At 34.8% G+C, this 24,564-nt stretch overlaps 1 protein-coding gene across 3 annotated transcripts in view; it reads right to left on the reverse strand.

The window, feature by feature from the left end:
• Nucleotides 1-24,564, reverse strand: part of LOC149730575 (band 3 anion transport protein-like) — a 30,169-nt gene that overhangs the window by 3,598 nt on the left and 2,007 nt on the right. The window contains exons 2-31 of one of the 3 annotated variants that reach the window (XM_089885579.1): nt 23,627-23,756; nt 22,377-22,511; nt 21,214-21,332; nt 17,903-18,011; nt 17,399-17,494; nt 16,777-16,891; nt 14,875-15,001; nt 14,307-14,446; nt 13,957-14,047; nt 13,576-13,683; nt 13,174-13,225; nt 12,609-12,735; nt 12,154-12,292; nt 11,391-11,475; nt 10,750-10,862; nt 10,022-10,184; nt 9,208-9,343; nt 8,824-8,865; nt 6,952-7,111; nt 6,262-6,388; nt 5,244-5,428; nt 4,577-4,763; nt 4,099-4,305; nt 3,417-3,565; nt 2,775-2,969; nt 2,175-2,316; nt 1,695-1,788; nt 1,293-1,407; nt 800-969; nt 138-290 (exon numbers count right to left, since the gene is read on the reverse strand). In XM_089885579.1, the coding sequence (XP_089741705.1) occupies nt 138-290; nt 800-969; nt 1,293-1,407; nt 1,695-1,788; nt 2,175-2,316; nt 2,775-2,969; nt 3,417-3,565; nt 4,099-4,305; nt 4,577-4,763; nt 5,244-5,428; nt 6,262-6,388; nt 6,952-7,111; nt 8,824-8,865; nt 9,208-9,343; nt 10,022-10,184; nt 10,750-10,862; nt 11,391-11,475; nt 12,154-12,292; nt 12,609-12,735; nt 13,174-13,225; nt 13,576-13,683; nt 13,957-14,047; nt 14,307-14,446; nt 14,875-15,001; nt 16,777-16,891; nt 17,399-17,494; nt 17,903-18,011; nt 21,214-21,332; nt 22,377-22,511; nt 23,627-23,645 (3,800 nt within the window). In that variant the 5' untranslated portion in view covers nt 23,646-23,756. Of the gene's footprint in view, nt 1-137; nt 291-799; nt 970-1,292; nt 1,408-1,694; nt 1,789-2,174; nt 2,317-2,774; nt 2,970-3,416; nt 3,566-4,098; nt 4,306-4,576; nt 4,764-5,243; nt 5,429-6,261; nt 6,389-6,951; nt 7,112-8,823; nt 8,866-9,207; nt 9,344-10,021; nt 10,185-10,749; nt 10,863-11,390; nt 11,476-12,153; nt 12,293-12,608; nt 12,736-13,173; nt 13,226-13,575; nt 13,684-13,956; nt 14,048-14,306; nt 14,447-14,874; nt 15,002-16,776; nt 16,892-17,398; nt 17,495-17,902; nt 18,012-21,213; nt 21,333-21,822; nt 21,988-22,376; nt 22,513-23,626; nt 23,757-24,564 lie in introns of those variants that run through there. The other 2 variants (XM_089885581.1, XM_089885580.1) reach the window with 2 other exon arrangements.

Raw genomic sequence — 24,564 nt, forward strand, 5'->3', positions numbered from 1 at the left:
ATAAGTTGCTGGGCATATTGTAAAAATATTTATCACTCTTTCGGCAGATTCTTATTGTAAATCAATCAATGTTTTGTAGAGATATTCGATATTTTGAGCCCCAATAGTTTGTATTTACCATCTGCCACACAACCCACCTGTTAGTATGTGTGATAGATCTTACAGCAGCACAACACACCCAAGGCATTCCAAAGAACGACACCAATACATTAAGCATCCCAAGCACCATCAAGTTAAGATGGAAACCGGTGCCTTTCTTTAAGTTACGTTCCTTGTTGCTGATTATCATTCTGTGGTGAGGGTTATGTGTGTTATGTTTGTTTAATATTCATAACTGTAATTAATATAGTAGGGTGAGGGAAGATGGGACACTTTTATTCCAAACAAAGATCTTTCAAAGAACTACAAAACCATATCCCTACAACTCCCATAAACCATTGTTAATTGTTTAAAACACAATCAGGATATTTTGATATTAAGTGTTAAGGGTGTCCCATCTTCCCCCACCCTACTATATTGGTTTACAATTTACATGGTCAATGTGAAGGCATAGTCGCAAACCATTATAAATGCAAGGGGGGTGGACAATCCTGTGAAAAATATGTTTACACAAAACGCCAAAACGTTTTTACAACTGAATTATGGAAACAAAATTTGTAACAGGTTTTTTACGTTACCATGATGCTTTGTTAAATGCAACAATGCAAGTCAATGCTATATGGAGACCCATGCATTATTACAACAGTGGTAGTTGCTCAAAGGTTTGAATACATTAGAAAGGACAACACTGTCAACTCACTCAGTAATATGCGACTCCATGAAGATGAGAATAAACACAAGGAAAGCTGGAAGAATGCCAGCAAATATCATCCATACTGGCATGGGGTTATCTGGAGTTCCAAAGGGGTTGATGAACCAGCCCCGTAAACTTGGGTCCGTGGGGGAAATACCCTTAGGCACGTTTAGTTTCTGGAACAAAATAAAAAATTAGAAACAAAAGCAAGAGTTTTGTATTTAACAATGTTGTCAACCGTGTGTTTGTAATCTGCAACAGGGATACCAGGGAACATAAAATATAGGCCAGAGTTGGCTCATTAAGAGAACAAAACCATAGAAAGAACTCACAAACTAACAGTATCTCACATTATCACATTATAAGTTGATGTCCTTGTTAGGGCTCCCAGGATTTAGACCAGGTTTGACCAATTAACAATTACCACAACAAACAATACACAGTAAAGTGGTCCTAATTTGCCCAATCCTAGCACCTCATATTATTCTTACACACCTACCTGTGTATAAGTATCTTGAATCAAAACATCCAATAAAACCATTGCAAATATAGCAATGGGGACCCCAAAGTCTCCAATTGTACGACGGACGGAACTTCGTAAAAATTTGCTATTTCTGTGGTGGAGAAAAACATTATAGATGGGATAATATGCCTCGTCTTCGACTGCACTCGAATACAATGGTAAATAGTTTCTCTTAAAGAACAAAAAGACATTTTCCCATAATTTAATATTTATTTACATCCTTTTAAGTATTTTAAAACTGTTTTGGGCAAAATTTAACAATTATCGGCAAAATGTTCAGCCCCCTACTAGCTGCAGCTCATTGGTTGAAAAAAGCTTTGTAATAGAAGCAGCGATGTTGCTGTCAACTGTCATGTTTGTTTTGAAGTTAACACTCACTTGAACTGGCGAAGGAAATAAGCGATGATGAAAGTTCCGAACATGAGGAGGGTTGAAAGGAGGGCCGTGTTTGGTTGGTTTCGTATTTCTGTATCTGTGGTGGAAGGTGGGTTAGTTGGACCTTGTGCTCGCTGTCGAGTTACAACATGGGTGTCTTCTTATACACCATACACACATGGTGTATTCATACACCTCATGCTCACTGTCGAGTTATGACATGGGTGTCTTCTTATACACCAGACACACATGGTGTATTCACTATTCATACACCTCATGCTCACTGTCGGGTTATACCATGGGTGTCTTCTTATACACCAGACACACATGGTGTGTCCATACACCTCATGCTCACTGTCGAGTTATAACATGAGTGTCTTCTTATACACCAGACACACATGGTGTGTCCATACACCTCATGCTTACTGTCAATACACCACATATACTTTACACACAATCCATCACATATTAGTTTAACTATACCTTGCACAGCATCTGTAATATTCCCAATAGTAGCATTAGTGATATTGATGGATTCCACATATGAGCAATTATATTCACTAAGTATAACACTGGTGTTTATGGGGTAAGGGTAGAAGGCTTGTAATGGATGTTGTTGGAATGTCTGTCATAGAAAGGTTTATGATGTCATAAGAGTGAATAAATAGTTATGTACAGTATGGCTTAAAAAACAACAACAATTATTTGGCATTGGTTTTAAATATGGTGCATCTTAAAGACAAGAATTAAACTTTTTAATCGATTTTTTAACAATTAATGAAACTGTCTTAGATCCATGAAGATTTTGTTTTATGATTCTGTAATTATTCTTTGTTTACAACCAATTGGTCGATAAAAGAGAAACGATAATCATTACGTTGGGTATTCAATATCATCCTGTTTGGAAAGCGAGGATGAAAACATGATGTTTAAATATTTAATTACTTGGATAATTTACCACTAACATGTAAAACTTGGATCTACATAAAAATAATGTAATAGATAACATTGTTCATTGTTAAAGTAATAAATCTGATTGTTAAGTCATGAAACAACAATACAATTATTAGTTCATAATCTTACCTTCCCCAGCTTATTAAATGTCTCATATATGAAAATCAGTGATATGAGTGCCGTGAATATCTCCTGCGTGAATCGTGATACAAATCTCACGAGGAATGATCCTTCAAAAGCCACGGTCACGAAACTTATCACGAAGATCCAAACCCCGATCCAGACGCGAGTGGCAAGGAAAGGGAGACCATTCGACATACAGAACTGTGGATAATATGGGTTGGTTGTAAAAACTATCCCAGTATAACTTACATAGTATATTGTATTCTATGTTGGTGAGCCTTCACATTTTAACGTGTAAAGGGAAATGGGATTTGGGCAAAAGTTGGCCCATTACCCCAACACCCCCAGCAACACATATGGATCCATTTAGATTAGATTATAAGAGCTATCTGAACTTATAAATATAACAGTTAAAGTCATAAGCAAACTTCGGCCAAAACTTAACGGTCTACCTTGCATTTACAAATGACTTCAACCAAACAGAATACATATTTTAAGTTAGTTTACAATGTCTTAGTTTATTACACTTATTCAGGTGAATTACTTCAGTTTAAACCACACCAAACAGGACCCACATAGATTACATTTGTACATGCCATACCGGTGTCTCAGTCTATATAAGAACCACCCAACCACATCACGACTCACGTTATACACAGCTTCCTCAAACACGAGCAGCGGACCTGTAGATCCCACCACTAGGAGGGGTTGTCCGGAGATGAGTCCGAACATACAACCACAAACGCAACATCCGAGAATCATCTCGGAAACTCCCATCCATCCATTCGTCTTCTCACCTGTGTGGGGTGGAGGGATGTTATGCTATGTTCTATTTGTAAATGGAATGAGTAATAAACTATGAATATCCTACTCTACATGAATAAGGTTGGAGGACGCTGAATTTTGCCCGTTAACAGTCTATGTTCCATTTAAATTAAGAGAATCAATAAACTGACAACACTTTATCTTGTAGCCATTTTATATTGCCCAAACTATTCTGCATAAGTGAGGTCATGGTTAGAGGGCGTATAAATTGACCCATAACTTCAACACCCAGACTATGTAAAACATAAATGAATGTGACTTATTTACCCCCACATGGCGGGGCAATGACAGTCATTATAACACGGGTGTTCTGTTTCATACACCTCATGCCCGCTTTTAAGTTGCCACATATGTAACTTTGTAGATGATTATTTTTATGTATGGCTGATAATTTGGAAAATCCAATAGTGACCACTGGGTTAGAGCAATTGTCGTTAAGTGTCTTGCTCAAGGACACAAATACAGTGTCATTATGTACATATATATATATAGAATACAAACTTACCCAACAAACCACCAAAAGTAATAGCAGGTGACAACGCAGCAAAGTAGATAAAGATGATTGAGGCCAAACACTGGAGGTTAATGGCATCTGTGATGTCACTAAGATACTTTGGGTACCGGTTCTTCACATCTTTGATGAATCCTCCGAAAGGTCGTCCGGATCGTTTCAATGGATCCTCATCTGGAGGTGGAGGCGGCTCTTTCTTCTCTGGAAGATTTAAGATTGATTATTATTATTGCTCTTGGTATTCTATATGGGTAAGGTCTTACTGCAAGCTTGACAATATACCTAGGATTGCTCTCTTGTTGTTACCAGACATAATGCAACGCTTGAAATTGCTCATCCAGCAAAAGCATATGAAACCACTATCATATTATAAATCTTTCATTTTAACGACTGTTATTGCTTATAATCCTCCATCATTTGTTGTTTTGTTCTTTATTAGCACGATTAAAATGATAATTAACCCCCAACCCACCATCAGTAATCGTTTTCTTCTTCTTCTCCCTCTGCGCGAGTCCCTTCTGATACCGGATGATATTCCTTAATAGATCCGGGTTCTCCATCTGTCCAGGTGGGAGCACGATCGAATCATCGAGGAACTCATTTATCGCCCGTAGAAGATCAACACGACTCTCAGCTCCGTATGCCATTACATGGAACTCCTGGAGGGGAAATGTCGCAACATAAGTTTATGTCAATATTTGGTCTAAGGCCATGGCTCATAAAAGATCGAAATTAGCTTTCTGGGCAAATTCCACGCTCTTAGAGGTGTGACAGGTTATTCAGTTGATTGTTTATTATTATTGGCAAAGGACGAGGGTCATTTACATATGGTCCTTATTTGGGAAGCCTTTTGTTTGGGTATATTGTCCCTCTAGATTGTTGTAATGATCTAACTTGAATGAATGAATGAACTACTTTATCCTGGTTATAACAGGGGTGTTCTGTTTCATACACCTCGTGCTCACTTACGCGTTACCACATATGTAACTTTGTGGGTGATAATTTCTGGGGATTTATGTAAGGTATGGCTGGCAATTTAGACAGCAGTGTCAAACCTTGAACCCATAACCTCTGGGTTAGAAGTACTAGCACTTATCAGTGTGCTACAGTTTGTCTGTGTGAAAACCCCCATAACTCACCTCATCTGCCATTAGCGTTGAGATAGATCGTCCGATTTCATGATAATTATAATCAATCTTACTTGGGCCCAACAGCACAAAGATAAAACGAACGGGGATTGGAAGAGAAACAACATTTTCAAGCTTTGTTCCTTGAGCCAACCTCACAAAGGCCATTGTTGGTTGTTCCAGATATTCAACACAACCTGGTTGTGATGTCATAATTAAAAACTTTGTATAATGGTTTTAATACTTTTATGATTAGGTTTCCAATTGGCAACAAAATGTTATTATACTTTTTTAATAAATTGTAAAACTTGTTTTAACACTGTGGTCAAGTAAGTAGATAACCTTACAATTAAAATTTAATGGATGAAGTGGTGTTTAATTAGGGGATAATGGAAAGATGTCTGCATAAGCAGTTTAAGTAAGATTAGTGTAAGTACAAGAAAACATCATCATTTATCAAATACAAGCAAAGGTTTGTTTTGAAATATTTGTTTTCATATTTTAGGTAACATTAATGTAAGTGATATACAAGCAAAATTTAGTCTATTATTCGTTATTCACGAGTAAAGATGGCTATAAAAATAATATGAGTGTAACTATCAGCAAGACCCCTATATCAAACCAACGCATATACAACCAACCATGGCCATAGAAATACCGAGTAGTCCAACCCATTGTTACGTAAAACACAAATTGAACGGCAATTTGGGTTCAAAATAACACAGTCGGTATAGGAAAAATGTCTGTTTTTCGGTAAATTACGGAAAAACTTGGGCCCAAAAACAAATTTGAAGGTTGAAAAATGTAAAAATCATGTGATATTTGTTTTCTGTATCAAAAAAAGTAAAAAAATAATATTAGAAGCGGTTGATTTGTGACATTTTAGTCATTTAATGCGGCTAAATTCACATATTTTTTCCAAAAAAGTCACCGCTTTTGCTCTAATTTGGACACACAAAGACGGCAGTTGGACCACTTGGTGTTTATTCGACTCTGCAACCAACAACTCACCAACCAACACATAACTCACCAACTAACACAGCAGTAGCCTCTGCTCCTTCTGGAATCTTCTTCATAATCTTAAGTTCCTTTGCTGATGGTCCACTTGGTATGCTTGATATGTTGCCACCATGACTTGCACTGCTGTGGACCCCTTTCTGTTAAGTGGGTTTCAAGAATAAGTTAAAAGGGAGAAAATGAGAAGTTATTGAATAATGTTGTAGCTAGGTTTTACGAATCAGTGCTTATCAAATATACAAATACAAGGTTATGAAGCGTGCAGGAAAAATGATAAGTTGTTAAACACTGTAGGAGACAGGGCTGGATTTTAAGACCAAGGGCTTCTGAAAGTATAAGTTAATTCAGATAACATGGCTTTTGTTCAATTCTCCTACGCCATCCTAGTTTTTGATAAATAATTTGGGTGACGGCCCACCCCAAACGCATCTGAGTGGGCTTGTTACTAATTAAATTTAGTTTTGTAAACTGTTTAAAAACTTTCTAGACTTAAACTTTAGTGTATTATTACATAATAGATTTAACTTTAATACAACGTTCCTCAAATTGGTCAAGCTAAAGTTTTGATGCATTTTCATGTAATTCTAATTCAATGGATTTTTTTTCAGTTTCAATTTAATGCTTTTAACATGATTGTGATTAAATACAGTTTTGCAGTTTAATATTAAAGTCAATAAGATTTATTATTAAAACATCCTCCTGCCTCCATGTCGCTGTGAGATCTTATCAGCGGTTCCGAGACATCCAATGTTTCACCAGAGTGACCGGCGGTGTTCAACTTTGAGCCATAACTCGGGTTGAAGAAACTACTGAAACTTGCTTGTGAGAGATTGTACGGGAACGTGGTTTGTGGGGCGAGGTGTCTGGAGGATAATGCTATTTTTAATATGTGGTTATGTTTTATTTGACAAGAAGAGCACATAATTTGGCCCATTGTAAATAGTTAGAAGTAAGATGTCTAAAAATATATGGATATATTGTCAACTATAATGGGAAGTCTCATAATGTTAAAAAACTATACTTTTGTATTTCTGAAAAAAAAACTTGGTTTAGCACTTTGTTGTCTAAAGTTATGTTACAACAATTGTGTTTAGACAGAGTTACAAAGGTTTGCACCTCTGGTTTGAATGCTTTGCACACTACAGGTTGAATTAGAATTAATAGATTAAATGATAATATTATTGTTAACATGAATCATGTTTTATGATATTTTATGAAGGGAATTAGAAAATAAATATTTTGTTGAAATAAATGAAACATGTAAGCATAACCATGGTTGCTGTATTTGTTTTGTTGGAACTCATAAATATTATAAACAGTTGAAAATTGTGAGTTAAATAAATGATAAAGTTTGGAAGTTTAATTGAACGAGATGACTTTTTTATCATGGATAGTTGGACACATTAATGTTAAAAAAACACAATGAACTATTGCAAAATGATTGATATTATAGTTGGACCCACATAACATTGTGTTTATGTGGGTTTAACTAAATTTATAAACCTAAACATATAAGTTCCTAAATATGCAACCCATTCGACGTCATAGCTCGACATGCATTTAAGGCAACCATGTCAAGGTTGTCATGTGACTAAACGCAGGCATTTGATTGGTGTTTACAATTGTACATAGAGTGCAAAAGCAACTAGAGCACAAACGAAGATGCATTAAATCATCACAAAGATATTACTATTTCATCATAAACTACAATTTTATCAACTTTAACCATCATAGATGAGACAAGAGTGAGTGTGACAAGTACCAAGCTGGTCTTTATATAGTAGGGTGGGAAAAGATGGGACACCTTTTCAATCTATTTTCACGTCCTATTTGGTAGTAAACAAACAACATTTAAAGAATTATCAAACCGTATCCTCATGACTCCCATAAACCGTTGTTGGTTGTTCAAAACAAGATTAGAATATTTGGAAATTATGTGCTAAAGGTGTCCCATCTTCCCACCACCCTACTATATAACTCACTCTAGTCTCATCTAACATTAAATACATTTCAGTAAAAAAAATAACTACCTAATACCAAGCATATTGATTAAACTATAAAAACACTAAAAGCATCTAAACCCACACTACACTACATTACATTAGTCCACACATGTGTATTTGCTGTTTTGTTGTTAATATTTAAATGCTGCTAACACAAATCAATCAGACATGTTTGATTTAACAAGTAGCAATGAGCTTTATATTAAAATGATGATATATTATAAAGTGAAAATCAAAGAACATGTTTCTATTTTTAGTACAAATGGTTTTAATTTTTTTGAATACTTTGCTTTCATAGTAGAATTGTTTTAGTTATCTGATCTTTTTGAAAAACTATTCAAAAAATCTGGGCAGGCAGGCAGAATATATTGACTGTTTTGAAACTAATGAACAATTAGTTTATATTGTTATATCATAAAAACAATCAACAATACAAAGTTATGATGTCATAATCACAAGGTTACGACATAATCTCATTGAAGATTCATTGAAAAGCCTCAAGCCAATACTATGATGGGAATAGGTTATAAATGCAAGTAGATAAGCTTGCAAAGTAAAAGCATGCCTTGAACCTTTTGTCTTTCCTGTTGCTACGATGGGTATCCTCCTGGTAGCTGTATCACGGGTGAAATAATAATATTTTGTCGCTTTTATGGAGTATTTATGTAAATCTAATCGATTATTAAAACCAGGGCTACAACCAAATTTTATCACTTTATCAATTATTTTACACGTGGGTTTAAGTCTCAAAGGCACACCCAGGATCTGATAATTTTAGCAGAACTGACCCCTTACACAATTTTATTCTCTATCCCGGCTTTTTAGAATGTTGCATTAGGGGCATGTATTCTACATCCCAGGTCTCAGGTGTGCCTCACCGAAGACATCATTTTTATAGAATAAAATCTCTGGCATAAAATTCACCAAAATAACACACAAACACACCAGTCACTTACTTATGCTTGGACAGCAACACCTTCAACACATTTCCTTGATCCTCGGCTCTTATCTGCCCCGTCTCCACCATACCGGCCACCACATCATTCGCTACATCAGTCAAGTTGTCGCGATCAACATCCAACATTACAGCTCCTGTGTTTAATGTGGTTAAGTATTGTTGTAGTGACTGTTATTCATGGGTACTATAGTGAGGTATGGTCCTGACAACTGGGATTTGGGTATATTACCCAAACACCCAGGGTGCTACCATCTAGACCCCACTGAGGCAGTTTATAGACACCAAATAATAGAGATTCTATTCTATAAGGGTGAGGTCTTCAGTGAGACACACCTGAGACCTGGGGTGTAGGTCTATTACCCCAACACCCAGTGTGCTACCATCTAGACCCCACTGAGGCAGTTTATACACACTCAATAATAGAGATTCTATTTTATAAGGGTGAGGCACATGAAGTTTAGAATTGGTTTATTAACCTCCTTGGCGTGGTGATACTAGTCTTAAAACAAAATAAAACTAATATTGACAGGTTCAAAGAGAAATATAAAGAACTTTATTCCAACCCAAATCTCTCGCAATTGGTTTAAAGGAACAACAAACTTGTTGTAATGAAACTATTGTGGCGGCCTGCCACGTGTGTGTGTGCCGACACGTACATGATTGCCGCTTCTCACGTTTATCTGCCATATAAATACCGCGTCTTTTTCATTCGCCCTCTTAGTTTACCGCTTGCAATACAACATTCTGCAACCGCTGCACTATTACATATACAATACAAGTTATATACAGAACAATTAAGCCACCCAACCCACCTTTTTCAATAGTTTTTCTAAGTTCCAACAAACTATGAAAAGATAGCGAGGCCACCCTAGGTTTTCCCCACATCTGCGATTCTTCCACATCCTCCTCAAACTTGATCCAACGAGCCGTCTCCTTCCATTCACCAGATACTAACTCGTCAAGCTCAACAAATACCTGGAGGGGAGGGGTGGATGAATAAATGTACGCACAAAGAATGTGTTGTAATATGAAAGTGCATGAAGTAAAACTAATGTGATTCACCAGATACTAATTCATCGAGCTCAACAAATACCTAGAGGTTGGATTAATATTAAGTTTTATACATATATGCATTAGACTGTATACATGGTGTATATGTTCTACTGATGTTGCCACCATTCATATTCTTGTGTGGTGGTGAAAGGTTTTGTTAATACGCAAGTTTGTAAACTAATACTAACACATACAGTTCAACAAATACCTGGATGTCGGTTATGTTAATGAATAAAAATAATTGCTTTGGTGGGGCAAGGACATTCGTTATAACATGTGTGTTCTGTTTCATATGCCGGTGCCCGCTTACAAGTTACCACGTATGTAACTTTGTAGGTGATTGTTTTTCTGTATGGCTGACAAATTAAACAGCCCATTAGTGACTACTGGGTTGGAGCAATTACTGATAAGTGTCTTCCCCAAGCCCACACGATCACAATGGTAGCTGTTTAATATTAATAATCAATACATCTAGACACCGCTATACCTCATGAGGATTATTATCATACTTCTTCTTAACTTCCTCCCTGACTCTCCTCTTCTTCACTGGTCGATGCAAAAGATGTTTCCGGATCCCAGGTTGGTCCTCCAATCGGTGACCTGCGTTTATGCCTTGCTTAGCAACAAGATTCCAACCAACCAATTAGGAACAAGAGTGAAATTTAGACCAAATTTAAATTTCATAAAAAGTAGAAAACCAAAAAAAGCTATATTCCATGCAACCTTTTAAAATCTACCCCATATTACTTTTATGCATGTATTTTAAGCTTCTATTTTAAGTCCTACAACATAGGATGTAATACAAGATTTAGACCAGATGCAACCAATAACCCCACACAGCTTTCGGGTTCGAGGCCTGGCAAAGGAACATTTATGTTTTATACCCAGATATGGTGACTACTCTATTTAAAAATTTAAGTGTTGCTGTATTTTTATACGCCTCTTTTGCAGAGACTGACGATGCCATTTAGGAGAAATATATTTATTACTACTTATGGTTGGACTTGATTTTTGTTGGTTACGTTTTCATAGAACCAGATCATAAGTGTTTTTGTGTATGTTTTCAGTTCTACATGGGTGAGGCCGGCACCTGGCATGCTGGGGAACATACAACCCCACACAGCTTACTCTTAATCTCATCCATGGCGGCTCCTCCTAAATCTTCATCATCATCTCCGATTACAATCTTAGGAACTTTGAAACTATCCATTTCCTACAATATATAATATAAGCTACTACAACTGTATATATATAAATTGTGGCGGCCCGTCACGTGTGTGTGCGCCAAAGCATACAAGGGTAGGGTGCCTTTTTCTTTTATCTGCTGTATAAATACCACGTCTTGTGTTCATTGGCCCTATTAGTTTACTGCTCGCAATACAACAATATGCATCCGCTATAAACTAAAACTATAAGTGGCGAATCGCATGCATGTAATGTTAAATAAATGTTGGTAAAGTCTCACAGTGAGGCATGCCTAGGACCAGAGATTTAGGCCAGAATTGGCGCATTACACTTAGGGTGCTACAACCCATTGGTAACTATTGGAGGCATATATATGAAGACTAGAATTTGTGATCTAAAAGGCATATATTGTTAAATAAATGAGATATTTTTTTTCCATATTGCGTTCTATTCTTGGTGGGTGAAGTTCCACAGCGTGGCACGCAATAATGACTTGAGTATTAGGCCGGAGTTCATTTATTACTTCAACACCCAGGGTGATAGAACCTGTTTAGTGACCACTGGGTTGGAGCAAATCTGCTGTAAGTGTCTTGCCCTAAGGCACATACACAGTCAATAGCATCGGAGCCAAACATTGAACCTGGTATACTTCAGTTCCAATACACATGTAACCACATATCTGCACCAAGTATTACACAATACTTACCTTGACTTTATTGCCGGACATTCTACGTTGCAATGCATCCTCATGTTTGTGCCTTCGTTTATGTTTATGATGATGGTTGTGATGCCGTTTGTGACGTTTCTTGTGGCTTTCAGTAGCTGTTTTACTCGATTCGGGAACACTGGGAAAATAATTTGTAAATGTTACCATTGTTATTAGTCTGGTGAGGACATATGTAGATATACGGATGTACAACACACCCGTAGGGCTTGATCATACAGTTTTACCAGCAAAAAGGGTTTTAGAGGTAAATGTTTACCATCGGAGCATACAATTCGTTAAACCTGATAATGTATATTATGAATATTTATACTTAGAATACTATCATTAACCCCAAGCTATACACATAGCATACTACAGGACTAAGCATTACAGAATAAAACTACATTTTGTGCATAAAAATGACATCATCACGACATCACCATAGCAATGGACACCTGATCTCTGGAACCTCAGATTGAGTTTCAGTTTCCGACTCGGACGAAGAAGACGACGACGATGATGATGAGGATGATCGTGATCGAGGCAAACTCTTTGTGGATGCGTCGTCTCCTGGGAGTGTCACTAGGTGGGGGTGGAGGGTGGTTGGTTGGAATTAATTAGGGAGTTGAGGATATATATGATAATATCATATATGAAATGGTGAGTTTTGTAGTCTGTACCCATCTTTTTGGTAGTGGGTGGGGTGTGGAAAGTGGGCTTTTAATCGGCAATATTACTAAATGGTATTAATTTTATATAGTAGGATAAAGGAAGATGGGACACCTTTAGCACATAATATCCAAGCGTCTGATCGGGTTTTAAATGTTTAACAGTTGTCTATGGGAGTTGTGACGATACGGTTTTATAATTCTTTGAATTTTATTTAATTGTTACCAAATGGGACAAGAAAATAGTATGAAAAGGTGTCCCATCTTCCCCACTCTACTATATGATTGATTGTACCTGTACCAGTATTTTTGACACTAGGTGAAGATAGAGAGTAAACTATTTGAACTTTACCTGGGGCTCCTGAAGGTTTCGGACCATCCTCTGCACCAAGTGTGAACAAAACCTGGAATATATTTAACAGTTATGTTTATAGGGATGTATATAGTGATGTGCAAACTATTGTTTATAACCAAAGTATACATGATATAGGTCTTGCTGTAAGATCTCACTCGTATAGAATCAATACGGAAATACATAGTGACTATCCATTCTATGAGAGAGTCTTACAGTGTGTACTATATATTATAAACTATATTTACAAAAAAATATATTTACATTACAAAGAGTCATACCCTTTAGAGCCCAATACAAAAGTACTAACTGACATCTAAATTTAGCAGAGATTTTATATAAAACATATATTTCATGGTTCTTATGTAAGATACCCCACTAATACATTGTACATGCACTTACAGAATCCTTATCAATGGTAACATTGGTTGGGAAGTCTTCCACCAACCCAACTTCATCATTGCATGCACCATCTTTACCACTACGTTGATCTATGGGGGGATTCTGGTTCTGTAAATGATGGAAACATAGTTTGACTTTATTCTTCATGTTTGGGATCAACAGTTTATATGCGTAGTTGCGTACAACTTTCACAATGTATTCGGTTTCCTAAAAACTGTTAGCATGAAGTAACTTTTTTATCCTCAATGGCGGGGCAACGACGGACGTTAAAACATGGGTGTTTTGTTTCATACACACCGTGCTAGCTTACGAGTTCATGTATGTAACTTTGTGAATAATTGCTTAACAACCAATGCAGCAACACTGATTATGACATCACACCTTTCTTTGTTTATCTATTGTTGCATCATCACCAAAATCGCTGTCTCTGATTGGTCGACCTCCTTCGCTGTCGTCGGCATCGTCGTCTTTCCTGTTTAATATATATTTCAATTTAAAACAACAGAAAAGTAGAAATGACAAATCAGTTGCACTGCTTTACTGTAAAAACAAAACTAGATTCATTTTTTGTATTTATTTATCTAAAGATCTATTACGCAACACCCCAAGGCTGGCTCATAACCAGAACTTGACAGATATGGAAGTGTTTTAAGTTATTCGAACCAAGAAGTTTTAGTAACACTGTGCAAGAAATTTCTGCCAAAAACTACAAACATAGAAACAATATAAACCTCTCTTGAATCTTTTCCTCCCCAATCAACTCATCATCATCTTCATCCTCAGAATCCTCGCTCTCACTTTGCTCCTCGTCCTCCTCAGGGATGCTGAGCGTTCGATGACGAACTTTCGCTGTTAACGACTTCCGCTTGTTCTGGATCGGGGGGATGAACAAATAATAAATGTGATGCAGAGGGTGTTTATTTTATAAGGAAAAGGGTATAAAACATATATCAAACATTATTTGTGGTAAAAAAAGTGTTTAATACAGAAGTTGATATATTCTAATGATGGATTACAGTTTTTTAATTAATATGTGTTGATATGTTATGGGTGAGATCCTATGGCAAAGCCCACCAAGGAACCTGAGGTTCAGGCTAGAGTTGTTTTTTTTTAACCAAAAACTCCGTACACTGGAAATTCGATTGCGACTGGCATAGCATCAACTAACTGCGTCAGCAAAACCTTTTAATTGTAGGTTTTGTAGCATATGAAAAGTGAAAGTGACTACTTTTCCACCTTTAAAAAACTGTTGCAATAAAACACAGTTGAAACAATGCAAAAGTAAACCATCGTCATTACCTTCTTTTGTTTCTTGTTCTTCTTCCGTTGTCGTTTTTCATCTGGCACGTTAGGTTTGGTCGTCACTTTCGATGATCCATGAGATCCAGATGATGAGGAAGAAGAACGGTGACGTCTCCTTTTTGTGCTGGGGTGAAAATGGGGTTAATTAGAGGGCAAGGTGGGGTTATTAGTATTAAGGCCTATGTTTTGATAATATATGGCAAGATTTGTTGGTATGTTTTAGGTATTATAGTGTGGGTGTCAGGTCATACAATGAGACTATGTGGGGGTTACTAGAGGTCATATATCGAGGTTACTAGAGATCATACGGAGGGGTTACTAGAGGTTGTATTGTCATATACTAAGGAAATATGACAGGGTTATTTAAGGTCATAGATTAAAGTTTTGAATGGTGAGATTCCAAAGTTATCCCTTGTTAATGTTTTAAACATGTCAATATATTTGGTGCTTGATAGTGAGCATGGGATATTAATAGTATTATCAAAATATTGGTTTGCATATGAAACATATTTAATCAATATACCATGGAACGATGGGACTCATTATTGATTGGAAAACTAGCTGTGATGGAGATTATCTTATGCATAAAAAATGAAGGTTTAGAGCAGTGTTTGGCAACAAACTCTAATTCTACATAAACACAGCATATACTAATAGTAATATTCCATAGTGTTTTAGACCATTTATAGCAAGATACAGTTGAACTGTGAAATTACACACTTGTATGTACACAGGTCAACTTTATATGGTAATGCATTCTAAAAATATCCCATGTTTTGTACAAAGAGTATAGCTTGACTGTATATTACATAATTTATAGTTTTGTATAAAGCATACCGAAACATAAAACACATTACATAATTTATAAACTTTCGAACACCAAACATTTGCTTCTCATAAAAAGTTCAAACATTCAAGCAGTACAAAGTAAAAGTTCAAACATATAATTCATACATGATGTCATATAGGACAATATTTAATGTGTGACAATAAACATAGAGGTGTCAATCAAATATTACACTTTATTTGGATTCATAGATTTAATTAAATACATCAAACAGAAGTTTGTAACCAGATAAAACATTACTTTTCGAGCTCAAATAATGGCTATATTCCTGCTGCTGTTTCTACCAAGTGTATTATCATTTTTGAAATTGTTTGTGGTAAAAAATAAATGTAATTATAATGTAAGACTTATTATAATTAAAGTTTCAAAATACAGTCTAAACTGATTAGGGTATTTTAGCGGGACATTTTCTAAAAAGTTTTTTTTATATTACTAAAGCTCATTCGGAAAATACAACTTCACTGGGTATGCAGTTGTGTTTTTTGCAAACTGTTTCTATTTAAGGGAAAAATGTCCAAAATCTTAAAATATTAACTATCTCTTAGGCGTCAGACAAGCAAATGATGTAATATATAAAGCATTATTACATCACTGACAATAAAAACTGCTGACTCTAGAGTCACACTGATTATACAATATGACATCACATGAGAGCATTGTGTTTCTCCATATGACTCATTATGATCAAATAAAACTAAACAATCAAGTTTTACAACCATGGCAGAAAAACTTTTAAAATTGAAGTGTAAACGATGACTGGAAAGTCAACATTTTCATTCTATTGGTCACGAGGTGTGAACTTTCAAAAGATAGATCATGTGATTTTATAATGGGGGTCACCTGATTATAAATAGGTGACAAAAATTTAAAATTCAAAGGAGGCAGGGATAGTTAGACACACAATCCTATGAAATAAATACAACTTATTGGTTGTAATGTTTACTAATTAATAAATGCAGAAAACTCCAGGGTTGGCCTGCACCCCCTACCACCCCAGGTTTGGCACCTATTCACATGAACTGAATCTCATGAGACATTCACGTGAATCTCACCTGTCAGGAGCTCCCGGGATAGATGAGCCATGAGCTGATTGGATAGCACTTAATTCATGAGATGAAAGATGAGTTTTCATTGGTTGATACATATTCACCTGGCTTCGTCGACGACCTTAGTTCATGTGAAAAAATATAATGAAAATTAATTTTGTGAATAAATATCCTGAAAATTAATTCGAATAAATATCCTGAAGATTATTTCATACAGAAGTCATAATACAATTTATGAAATTTTGGATATTCGGTTTCAAAAATTCAACAAATACAGCTGCCAAAAGCTTTTTGAAAGTAAAATCACATCATCTATTTTGAACTGACATGCTTTGGCAACATTTGTGAGGTTATGGGCCAACTCTGGCTGAATCCAGAATCCTATAGCCTACTTTGCTGTAGGATCTTCACTGTATGCGCCACATATATAAGTCCTCTATTGCAGCATAGTATATGAAATGTATGGCAGCTCCAAAACTGTCATTACTGCAGTTATGGCAGCTTTTATAAATTGCTGCCTTTTCAGTATTATAGGGCCCAACATACATTCAATGCATTAAATTTCATTCCAAATTAAAGCAGATATTACTAATTGTTGTTTAAAATATTTTAGCCATACAAAACTAACTTGAATAGTCAGTTTCCGAATACTTTTGGTCGGGATAAGTTTGAACTTCGCTTGATGCGGCAGGTCGTGAAAAATCCATCTCAAGCCTGTAAGGTTCTGTGATAATAGTCAGGGTTATTGTGTGAAATATAAAGTTGTATTTATACCCAACACACTGTACTAAACATAGGGTTAAATCTATACCCGTTGCCCCATATACCGAACCCCATACTTGACTACGTGAATATATGAATGTTGTGAAATTGATTTTACACTCAATACTTTAAAACTGTCTAAAACATGTAGTGGCAACCCAAACTAAACCACACAATGTATACAAAATACAACATGGGTGTATCACACTGTACTTATACAAAATGTACTTATATTGGTCTGCTAGCAATTTAAAGCAGCATTTTCTAAACGCACAACCCTTTAATAACACCTTAAATCCACAACCCCTAGCTCTCAGCAACATTATTCAGTTAGCTTTTAATTTGAAGGATAACAAAAGTAATTACTTACTATCTTGAAATACTTTTTCCATTTCTTCGTTAAGTGAAGTATCTTCCTGCAGGGTTGGATGATACCCTTGTCTCCCACGTTCGTATCCAGCATCATAAACGTTCATTCTCTACATAACAATCACAACAATGGTCAGGTTATGATGTCATAAGCTGACCAAATTTCTAAACTCGTTTTATTCATTTGTGTGCAGGTGAAGTCCTACAGTGTGGCACGCCATGGGGCCACAGTAGAGAGTTGGCTCATTACCGCATTTTTAAATAGATACCAAGTTTAATTATTTAGTTATTGGGGTAATGAGAAAACTCTGGCCTACATCTCAGGTCTACTGCCATGCCATAGTCCCTTTACTATAGAACATAAAGAATTTATTTATAAAACATAAACCAAAGAATTAAACAAAAACTTTTAATTCTACAGCTCTATAAAAATAATATAAAATCTTCTAGAATATTCTGTATATAATACCACCACATAAATAATAATGCAATCAATAGAAGCAAATGTGCCATACAATGGATAGATCAACCAAGACAATAGGTTATATATGGGTATGACTAGATACGATAAAGTCTCCCCAAATATGTTCAAACAGTGATAAGTGTCAGCAACAAATATTTAAGCAGTGGGAACTTGTGTAGTTATAGTAAGATGATGTGTTTCTTTGTTTTACGAGGTGTGAAGTTTGGTGAACAAATACAAACAACAATCAAAAGGGCAAATAATGAACATTTCAGCCAATATAATTGTGGTTAACAAAGTTATATATTGACATATCATTGCTTTTGATGAGGTAAAAAAGTTCCATAAGATACAACAGAGATATGGGCTTTGGAGGGAATGAATTAGGTTTTACAAATGTTAACATTTTTATAATTTGTCACCTTTTTGCCAAGTATAGTTGCGTACTGGGGTCATTTTTATTGGTGTATCAACTTTAAAAACTGGACTTTTTTGTTTTTGAATGTTTATGATAAAATGTAGGGTTAAACAACTTTAGTCTAAACCCCTAGACCCATGGAGTAGACTGTTAAAGGAACTTATCCATACAAAGCAGGGATTCTTTAACTGGGGGTCAAGTCCCCTTAAAGGGTTGTGTTTGACTTGGAAGGGGGTGCGAAAAATATTAAACTGTTGTAATGGGTGACCCAACCAAATCAAATAGGGACCACAAAAAACGATAAAAGTAAAAAAAAGCATAGCATTGCATAACTCAATCAAGTAAAACAGTGACCACTAAAACTTTATGCACTGCAGTTGTGCAGCAATGAAAGATCATTATTTATTATCATGGGAAGGAAATTGGTAATTCATCACACGTGATAACTTCCATAAAATCAGTAGCGCCAAACTTTTATGCGCGCGCACATTACATAACTTAATAGGATTTTATTTATCTCTTTGAATTTAGTATTGAAGATCAAATTAATTAAAACAACGAGAAGAATGGAATTAGTCGCAAAAGAACGACAGTCATTAAAACACATTATCTACTTAAAACAGAGTTTTTGTGACAACAATTATCAAAAATACAACATTCATTGCATGGCAAAAAATCATTTCTTATAGAGAGGTCTACTGGTACCACGTATTTAAAACTACAGTGTCGAGAACATAATTTGTGATTTTAACTTCATTTATCAGTAATTTGTTTGACTACTAACACTAAATAAGTTGGAAAACCCCCGTGTACTACAAGTGGAATGCCTACCATGGGTTTGGGAACCACTGAGGTGATCATTTAGCATGTTTATCTACGCGTAAGTGCTGTCTGTAAGATTAACTGCGTGATTGACAGGTTGTTATTGTGCTATTGTGTTCGTGATAATGATAGTTGTTTTGTTAATAGGCCATTATTATTCACAATCAATATATACAATGTTACAAATGACTAAACCTCCAGTGTTTCCAATTAAATTTTAAATTTCAAATTTTTCACAGTTAAACATGGCTTCAAAAATGTGAATTAAATAGCTGGAAGCACTTATAGTTAGGTTGATACAATATACCACATTGAGAATGTTATAAAGAAATAATGTCATATCATCTGTACTATCAATGGCAGTTTCTTATAAGTATAATATAATTTCTTATAAGTATAATATATTTTATCAAAACCCTCTAATTCACAAAGGGGCAAATTATCAAAAGTAACAATAGTGATTTGAATTGGTTTCACCTCTAATTACATTGATATTGTACCTTGATGTCGGTATAATAATATTTAGATAACCAAAGTTATTTCAACAAACATCCAAGCTGTTTACTAATGTGGTGGCAATTTAAACCCCCATGTTTATTTATCAAACATTTTTTTTAATTCCTATTTTTTTATTCTGAACTCTTTTTACCTTAGTTTTAAATTCTTAAGTAATTTAAACTCGTAAGTTTATTTATCCTGTGAGGTATTTATCAAGCACACATGGCATAGGTGTGGAATGTGATCTGTTTACAATATAAACAAAAGCTGAAGGTTATCTAAGTATATATGTGTGCCAAAGTAATTAAGTAACATGACAACAAAAGTCAAATCTGGTTCATGGTAACCTTAAAATGTGTTCGTTGTTATCTACTGTGACATTCATGGAACATACAATGTCATAATGCTATATGTGGAGTTAATTATTAGTCATCAAACCTATTTATGACATCAGAGAGGAATATATTTAAACAATGCGGTGACTTTTATGAGTGTTTTAAATGTAAGTAATAAATGGCTTATTGAAATTAAATTTACTTCACTTTGAAATGAGATTATTGCACGGGATTGACAACTTAACATAATTCTAATATGTTTCTATGGGCTTATACAGCACAAGATGTAGATTAATGTGGGTATTGTTGTGGCAGCAACTAATGAGGTTGCTTTGGCTACCAGACCACCTGTGGTTCTTAAGAGATAAGACTTGTCTATGTGAGTAAGTGCAGCTTACTTTGTGGGGAACACCGTAATAAAAGTAAGTTTTATTTGGCCTTTTCCCAAAGGCAATACAACATAGCATCTGCAATGTTCTGCCGAAAATCAAGCTGTGTGGTCGTTTAAATTAAATGAAACAAAATTCCACAATAACACAAGGTTGGTTTTTATACAAGTGATGCCAAACCAAAACCACAAGATCTTTCCCAGGTTTGCCCATGAACAATTAAACCTTCAGTGTTTCCCAATAAAAACAAGAAAGATTTTCACCAAAAAAATTAATCTAATTTTAAATTACAGTAATAAGACAAAAAGCAGGTGTTTTCCAATAAAAACCTTATGCAAAAATTTAACCTAATCTACGAAGCCCAGTGTTGACGAATAAAAAACTCACCCTGGCATCACTGGCTGGTTCTTCAGGATTGTTATGTTGCCTCTGCATTAGCCCAGCAAAGCTTAGATGGCTGTCACCACGTTCTATCTCTTGTGGTGGGCGCTTCTCTAAAGCTTCATCTAAAATATTTACCACAACAAGGTTAACTATGCTATAATAGGATAAGCAACGCTGCAAAGATAGTACTTTACTATTATTGGTAAATTAACAGCAAATATTTTAACTCTTCATCTAATATATATACCACAACTATGTTATAATACGCTAACCAATGTCAGCAAGAGAAGTTTGTGCTTCTACCATTAATGTTAAATTAATGGAAAAGATTTGATGTCAAAAAATCACATTAAAAATTAAAAATGCTTTTAAAAACTAAGATGGGATACTTTTCCCATCTTAGTGAATTACTAAGATGGGAAAAGTATCTTAAAACAAGTTTAGTGTGGTTAGAAATCATGGTTGTAATAATGTTAAAAATATATTTAAATTGTTAATTTCATTATATAAGCTATATATCTTTTATGGTTATACTTATTACAATGTATATTAATGTAAACAAATCCTAGAACGTATTATAAATATCAATTGAGGGGTAGCACCCGTTAATACCTCAAGGAATTTACAACATTGTCGCACATTAATTACACTGTGATGTAGATAGGCAGGGATATAAGGAAACATTGGTATCGGACGACTGCATTCAAATTGCTTCCATTGAAAAGGAAATGATATTTAGGCAATAACTGGCCGACCTCGTTTAACCTGTATTGCTACCTATTTAAACGCTTAGGGATACTAAAACTGTTTCAAAGATGTTGAAAAAAAAATTTCCTGGAAAAAAAGTAACATTGAATATGGTTGATAGTTTAAAACCAAACCAAAATATCAACTAAAATTCTTGCACAACAAAATAATGATTAATGGGCCACATACATGCCTCATAATGATGGATATATTATAATATATATATATTTATAAGATTTATTATAAAAAGTAATTTTTATTATAAAACAGTAACTAAAAAAACCAAAAATTATGAAGTTGGAAACCAAGTAGTTTTGATCTCGCTTTTAGAATTTGGGCCAATTAATAATTTTAAAAATCCATTTAACACCTCCCTGAATGTTCCCCACTTAATGTTTTTGTATAAAATATAAACTTACCATTTCCAGGAATATTAGGTTGAACATTCGGAGTGGAAGCAGCAATAGGGACGGGAGAATCAACAAATAAATCAACTCGCGCTTCTAACTTAGGAGTCGAGGAGTCATCAGTTTTGTCTTGTAGATTCCCAGGACCTGCGGTTAAATACAAATGTTAAGATTGTAAACTTGTAAGGGGGTTACCGCTGGCCTATTGGTTTAGGATACATAAAAAACAGAAACTGTATTATTTTCCAGTATGGTTGTTAAAGTATATTATACATTTATTAGCCGAAAAAAATCTGTGCGTTTTCTGTTTAGTGCATAAAAACATTACGTCTTAAAAATAGACTTTAAAGCCAAGAGTACACTTTGTATAATTAAATATTGTAATTCGGTATATCGCAATATTAATGTCAAATTGTCAAGGTACCATTTTGTATTCACAATTTAGTTTTATCTATTCTATATTGGTGACAATGGCGAGGTCCTATGGAAAGGTACACCAAGGGATTTGAGATGTAACCTAAAGTTTGCCTATTATTCACCCAGGGTGCTACCGCATGAACCTCACCAGATGCTGAAGCCCGTCGCTTCCCAGAAGTTAGGTAACTCAGTAACTGCAATTCAGTTTCCTGCCTTTGGTTTATTATGTAACTTAAATGGGAACTCCTTGAACCAAGTTTGTTTTTCGGTCAAACAGTTGTTTGAAATATAATTGAACAAAAAGTTTCCACGAAAATTAGACCACACACAGTTAACTTATGCACACACTATTTCCAGGTAATCCGAATTCAAATATTTATTTAACTCTGAAATTGTGAAGAAATTACCTTTTGAACATAATATTACAATGTAGCTGCTGAGCTAAAACTAGTTTCTACAAATATTGAATTTGTTTGCATTAAACCCACTTTATTATTACACTACCCAAAACCAAAAGCAAATTGTTAAGTTCTTTCCAAAATGGTTGCTAAGGTCTCTAGGCTTATTCTAATATGGGTTGTTTTACCTAATCGGGTTTTGCTGCCATTTACTTATTTTTATCGTTTAAAATAATCTGGTTAGTGGTTATGATTCATTAGTGTATTTAAGGGGGTAATAAAAATCATGGATGTTATGTTTAAATAAACTGAGGCAAAAAATGCCCCAAAAGCCTTTTAAATAAAACAAAACATTAAATTAATTTTAAGAATACACAGTCTGGCTATTTTTATATTAAATTCATTAAAATATCAAAATCCAATTAAAATTAATTTAAGAATACGCACCGTCAATTCCACTAGCCATTTTCTACGTCTTCAAAATAATGCTTAGGCCCGCAGCACTCCAGGCTGTTCCAGTTAGAAAGGCTGAGTAACCTTATGAGGATAGTTGCACTACAGACAAAGTCGTAAGAATCTACAAAAATAAAATTAAAAATAGATAATTGTATTTGTAGGCTATGTAAGTGTTTGTAAGAAACTGAAAAAGACATTTGTGATTTGTATGTGTGGACCGTGTGGTGCGTTCACTGTGTTGTAGAACTTGAAATATTAAAAAAAATATTGCATATGAAAACAAGTGTAAATTGATAAAAATCTAAAATAACAATCAAACTTTTAATTGTATCTGTAGGCCATGCAGGTATAGATAAAAATCTATAGTAATACATAGGCTATATTATAGACTATATGTATATATTGTATAACTTAGATTTGTATATAAGTTTGGGTAAGAATATCAAATATATAACATACATAAGTATTTAAATAATTTTAACAGAACAAGCTGTTTCAAGTAGAAATGAGAAGCTAGATTTGATGATATGATCACAATTCTCGCATGGGCTGGTGAATGATAATACAAAAGGTGATATGGATAGAACAGGAGACCAGACATGACCTTTAAGCCAGGTATGTGGCTGCTGTTGCCAGAACAGAATACAACATATTGGTTCCATGTAAACATTTCAACATGGTGTACATTTAAATTGGGAGGGTAAAATTGTTTATTAAAAATTTTTATGGCTTTTTTTTGTTAAGCCAGGAATAGCTTGGTATTAAAGTTTAATATTCAAATTCATATTATTTCTATATTACGATATTGATTTTTTTAAATACAAATTATGTTACTACATAATATTTATCTTTTTCAGTTTTTTTTTAGATAGAAACCATGTTATAAGATCATCATAAATAGATAACAATTGTCAACTATGAGGTAATTA

Source organism: Ciona robusta, chromosome 9, assembly GCF_009617815.1.
Source record: "Ciona robusta chromosome 9, ASM961781v2".
Classification (NCBI taxonomy): domain Eukaryota; kingdom Metazoa; phylum Chordata; class Ascidiacea; order Phlebobranchia; family Cionidae; genus Ciona; species Ciona robusta.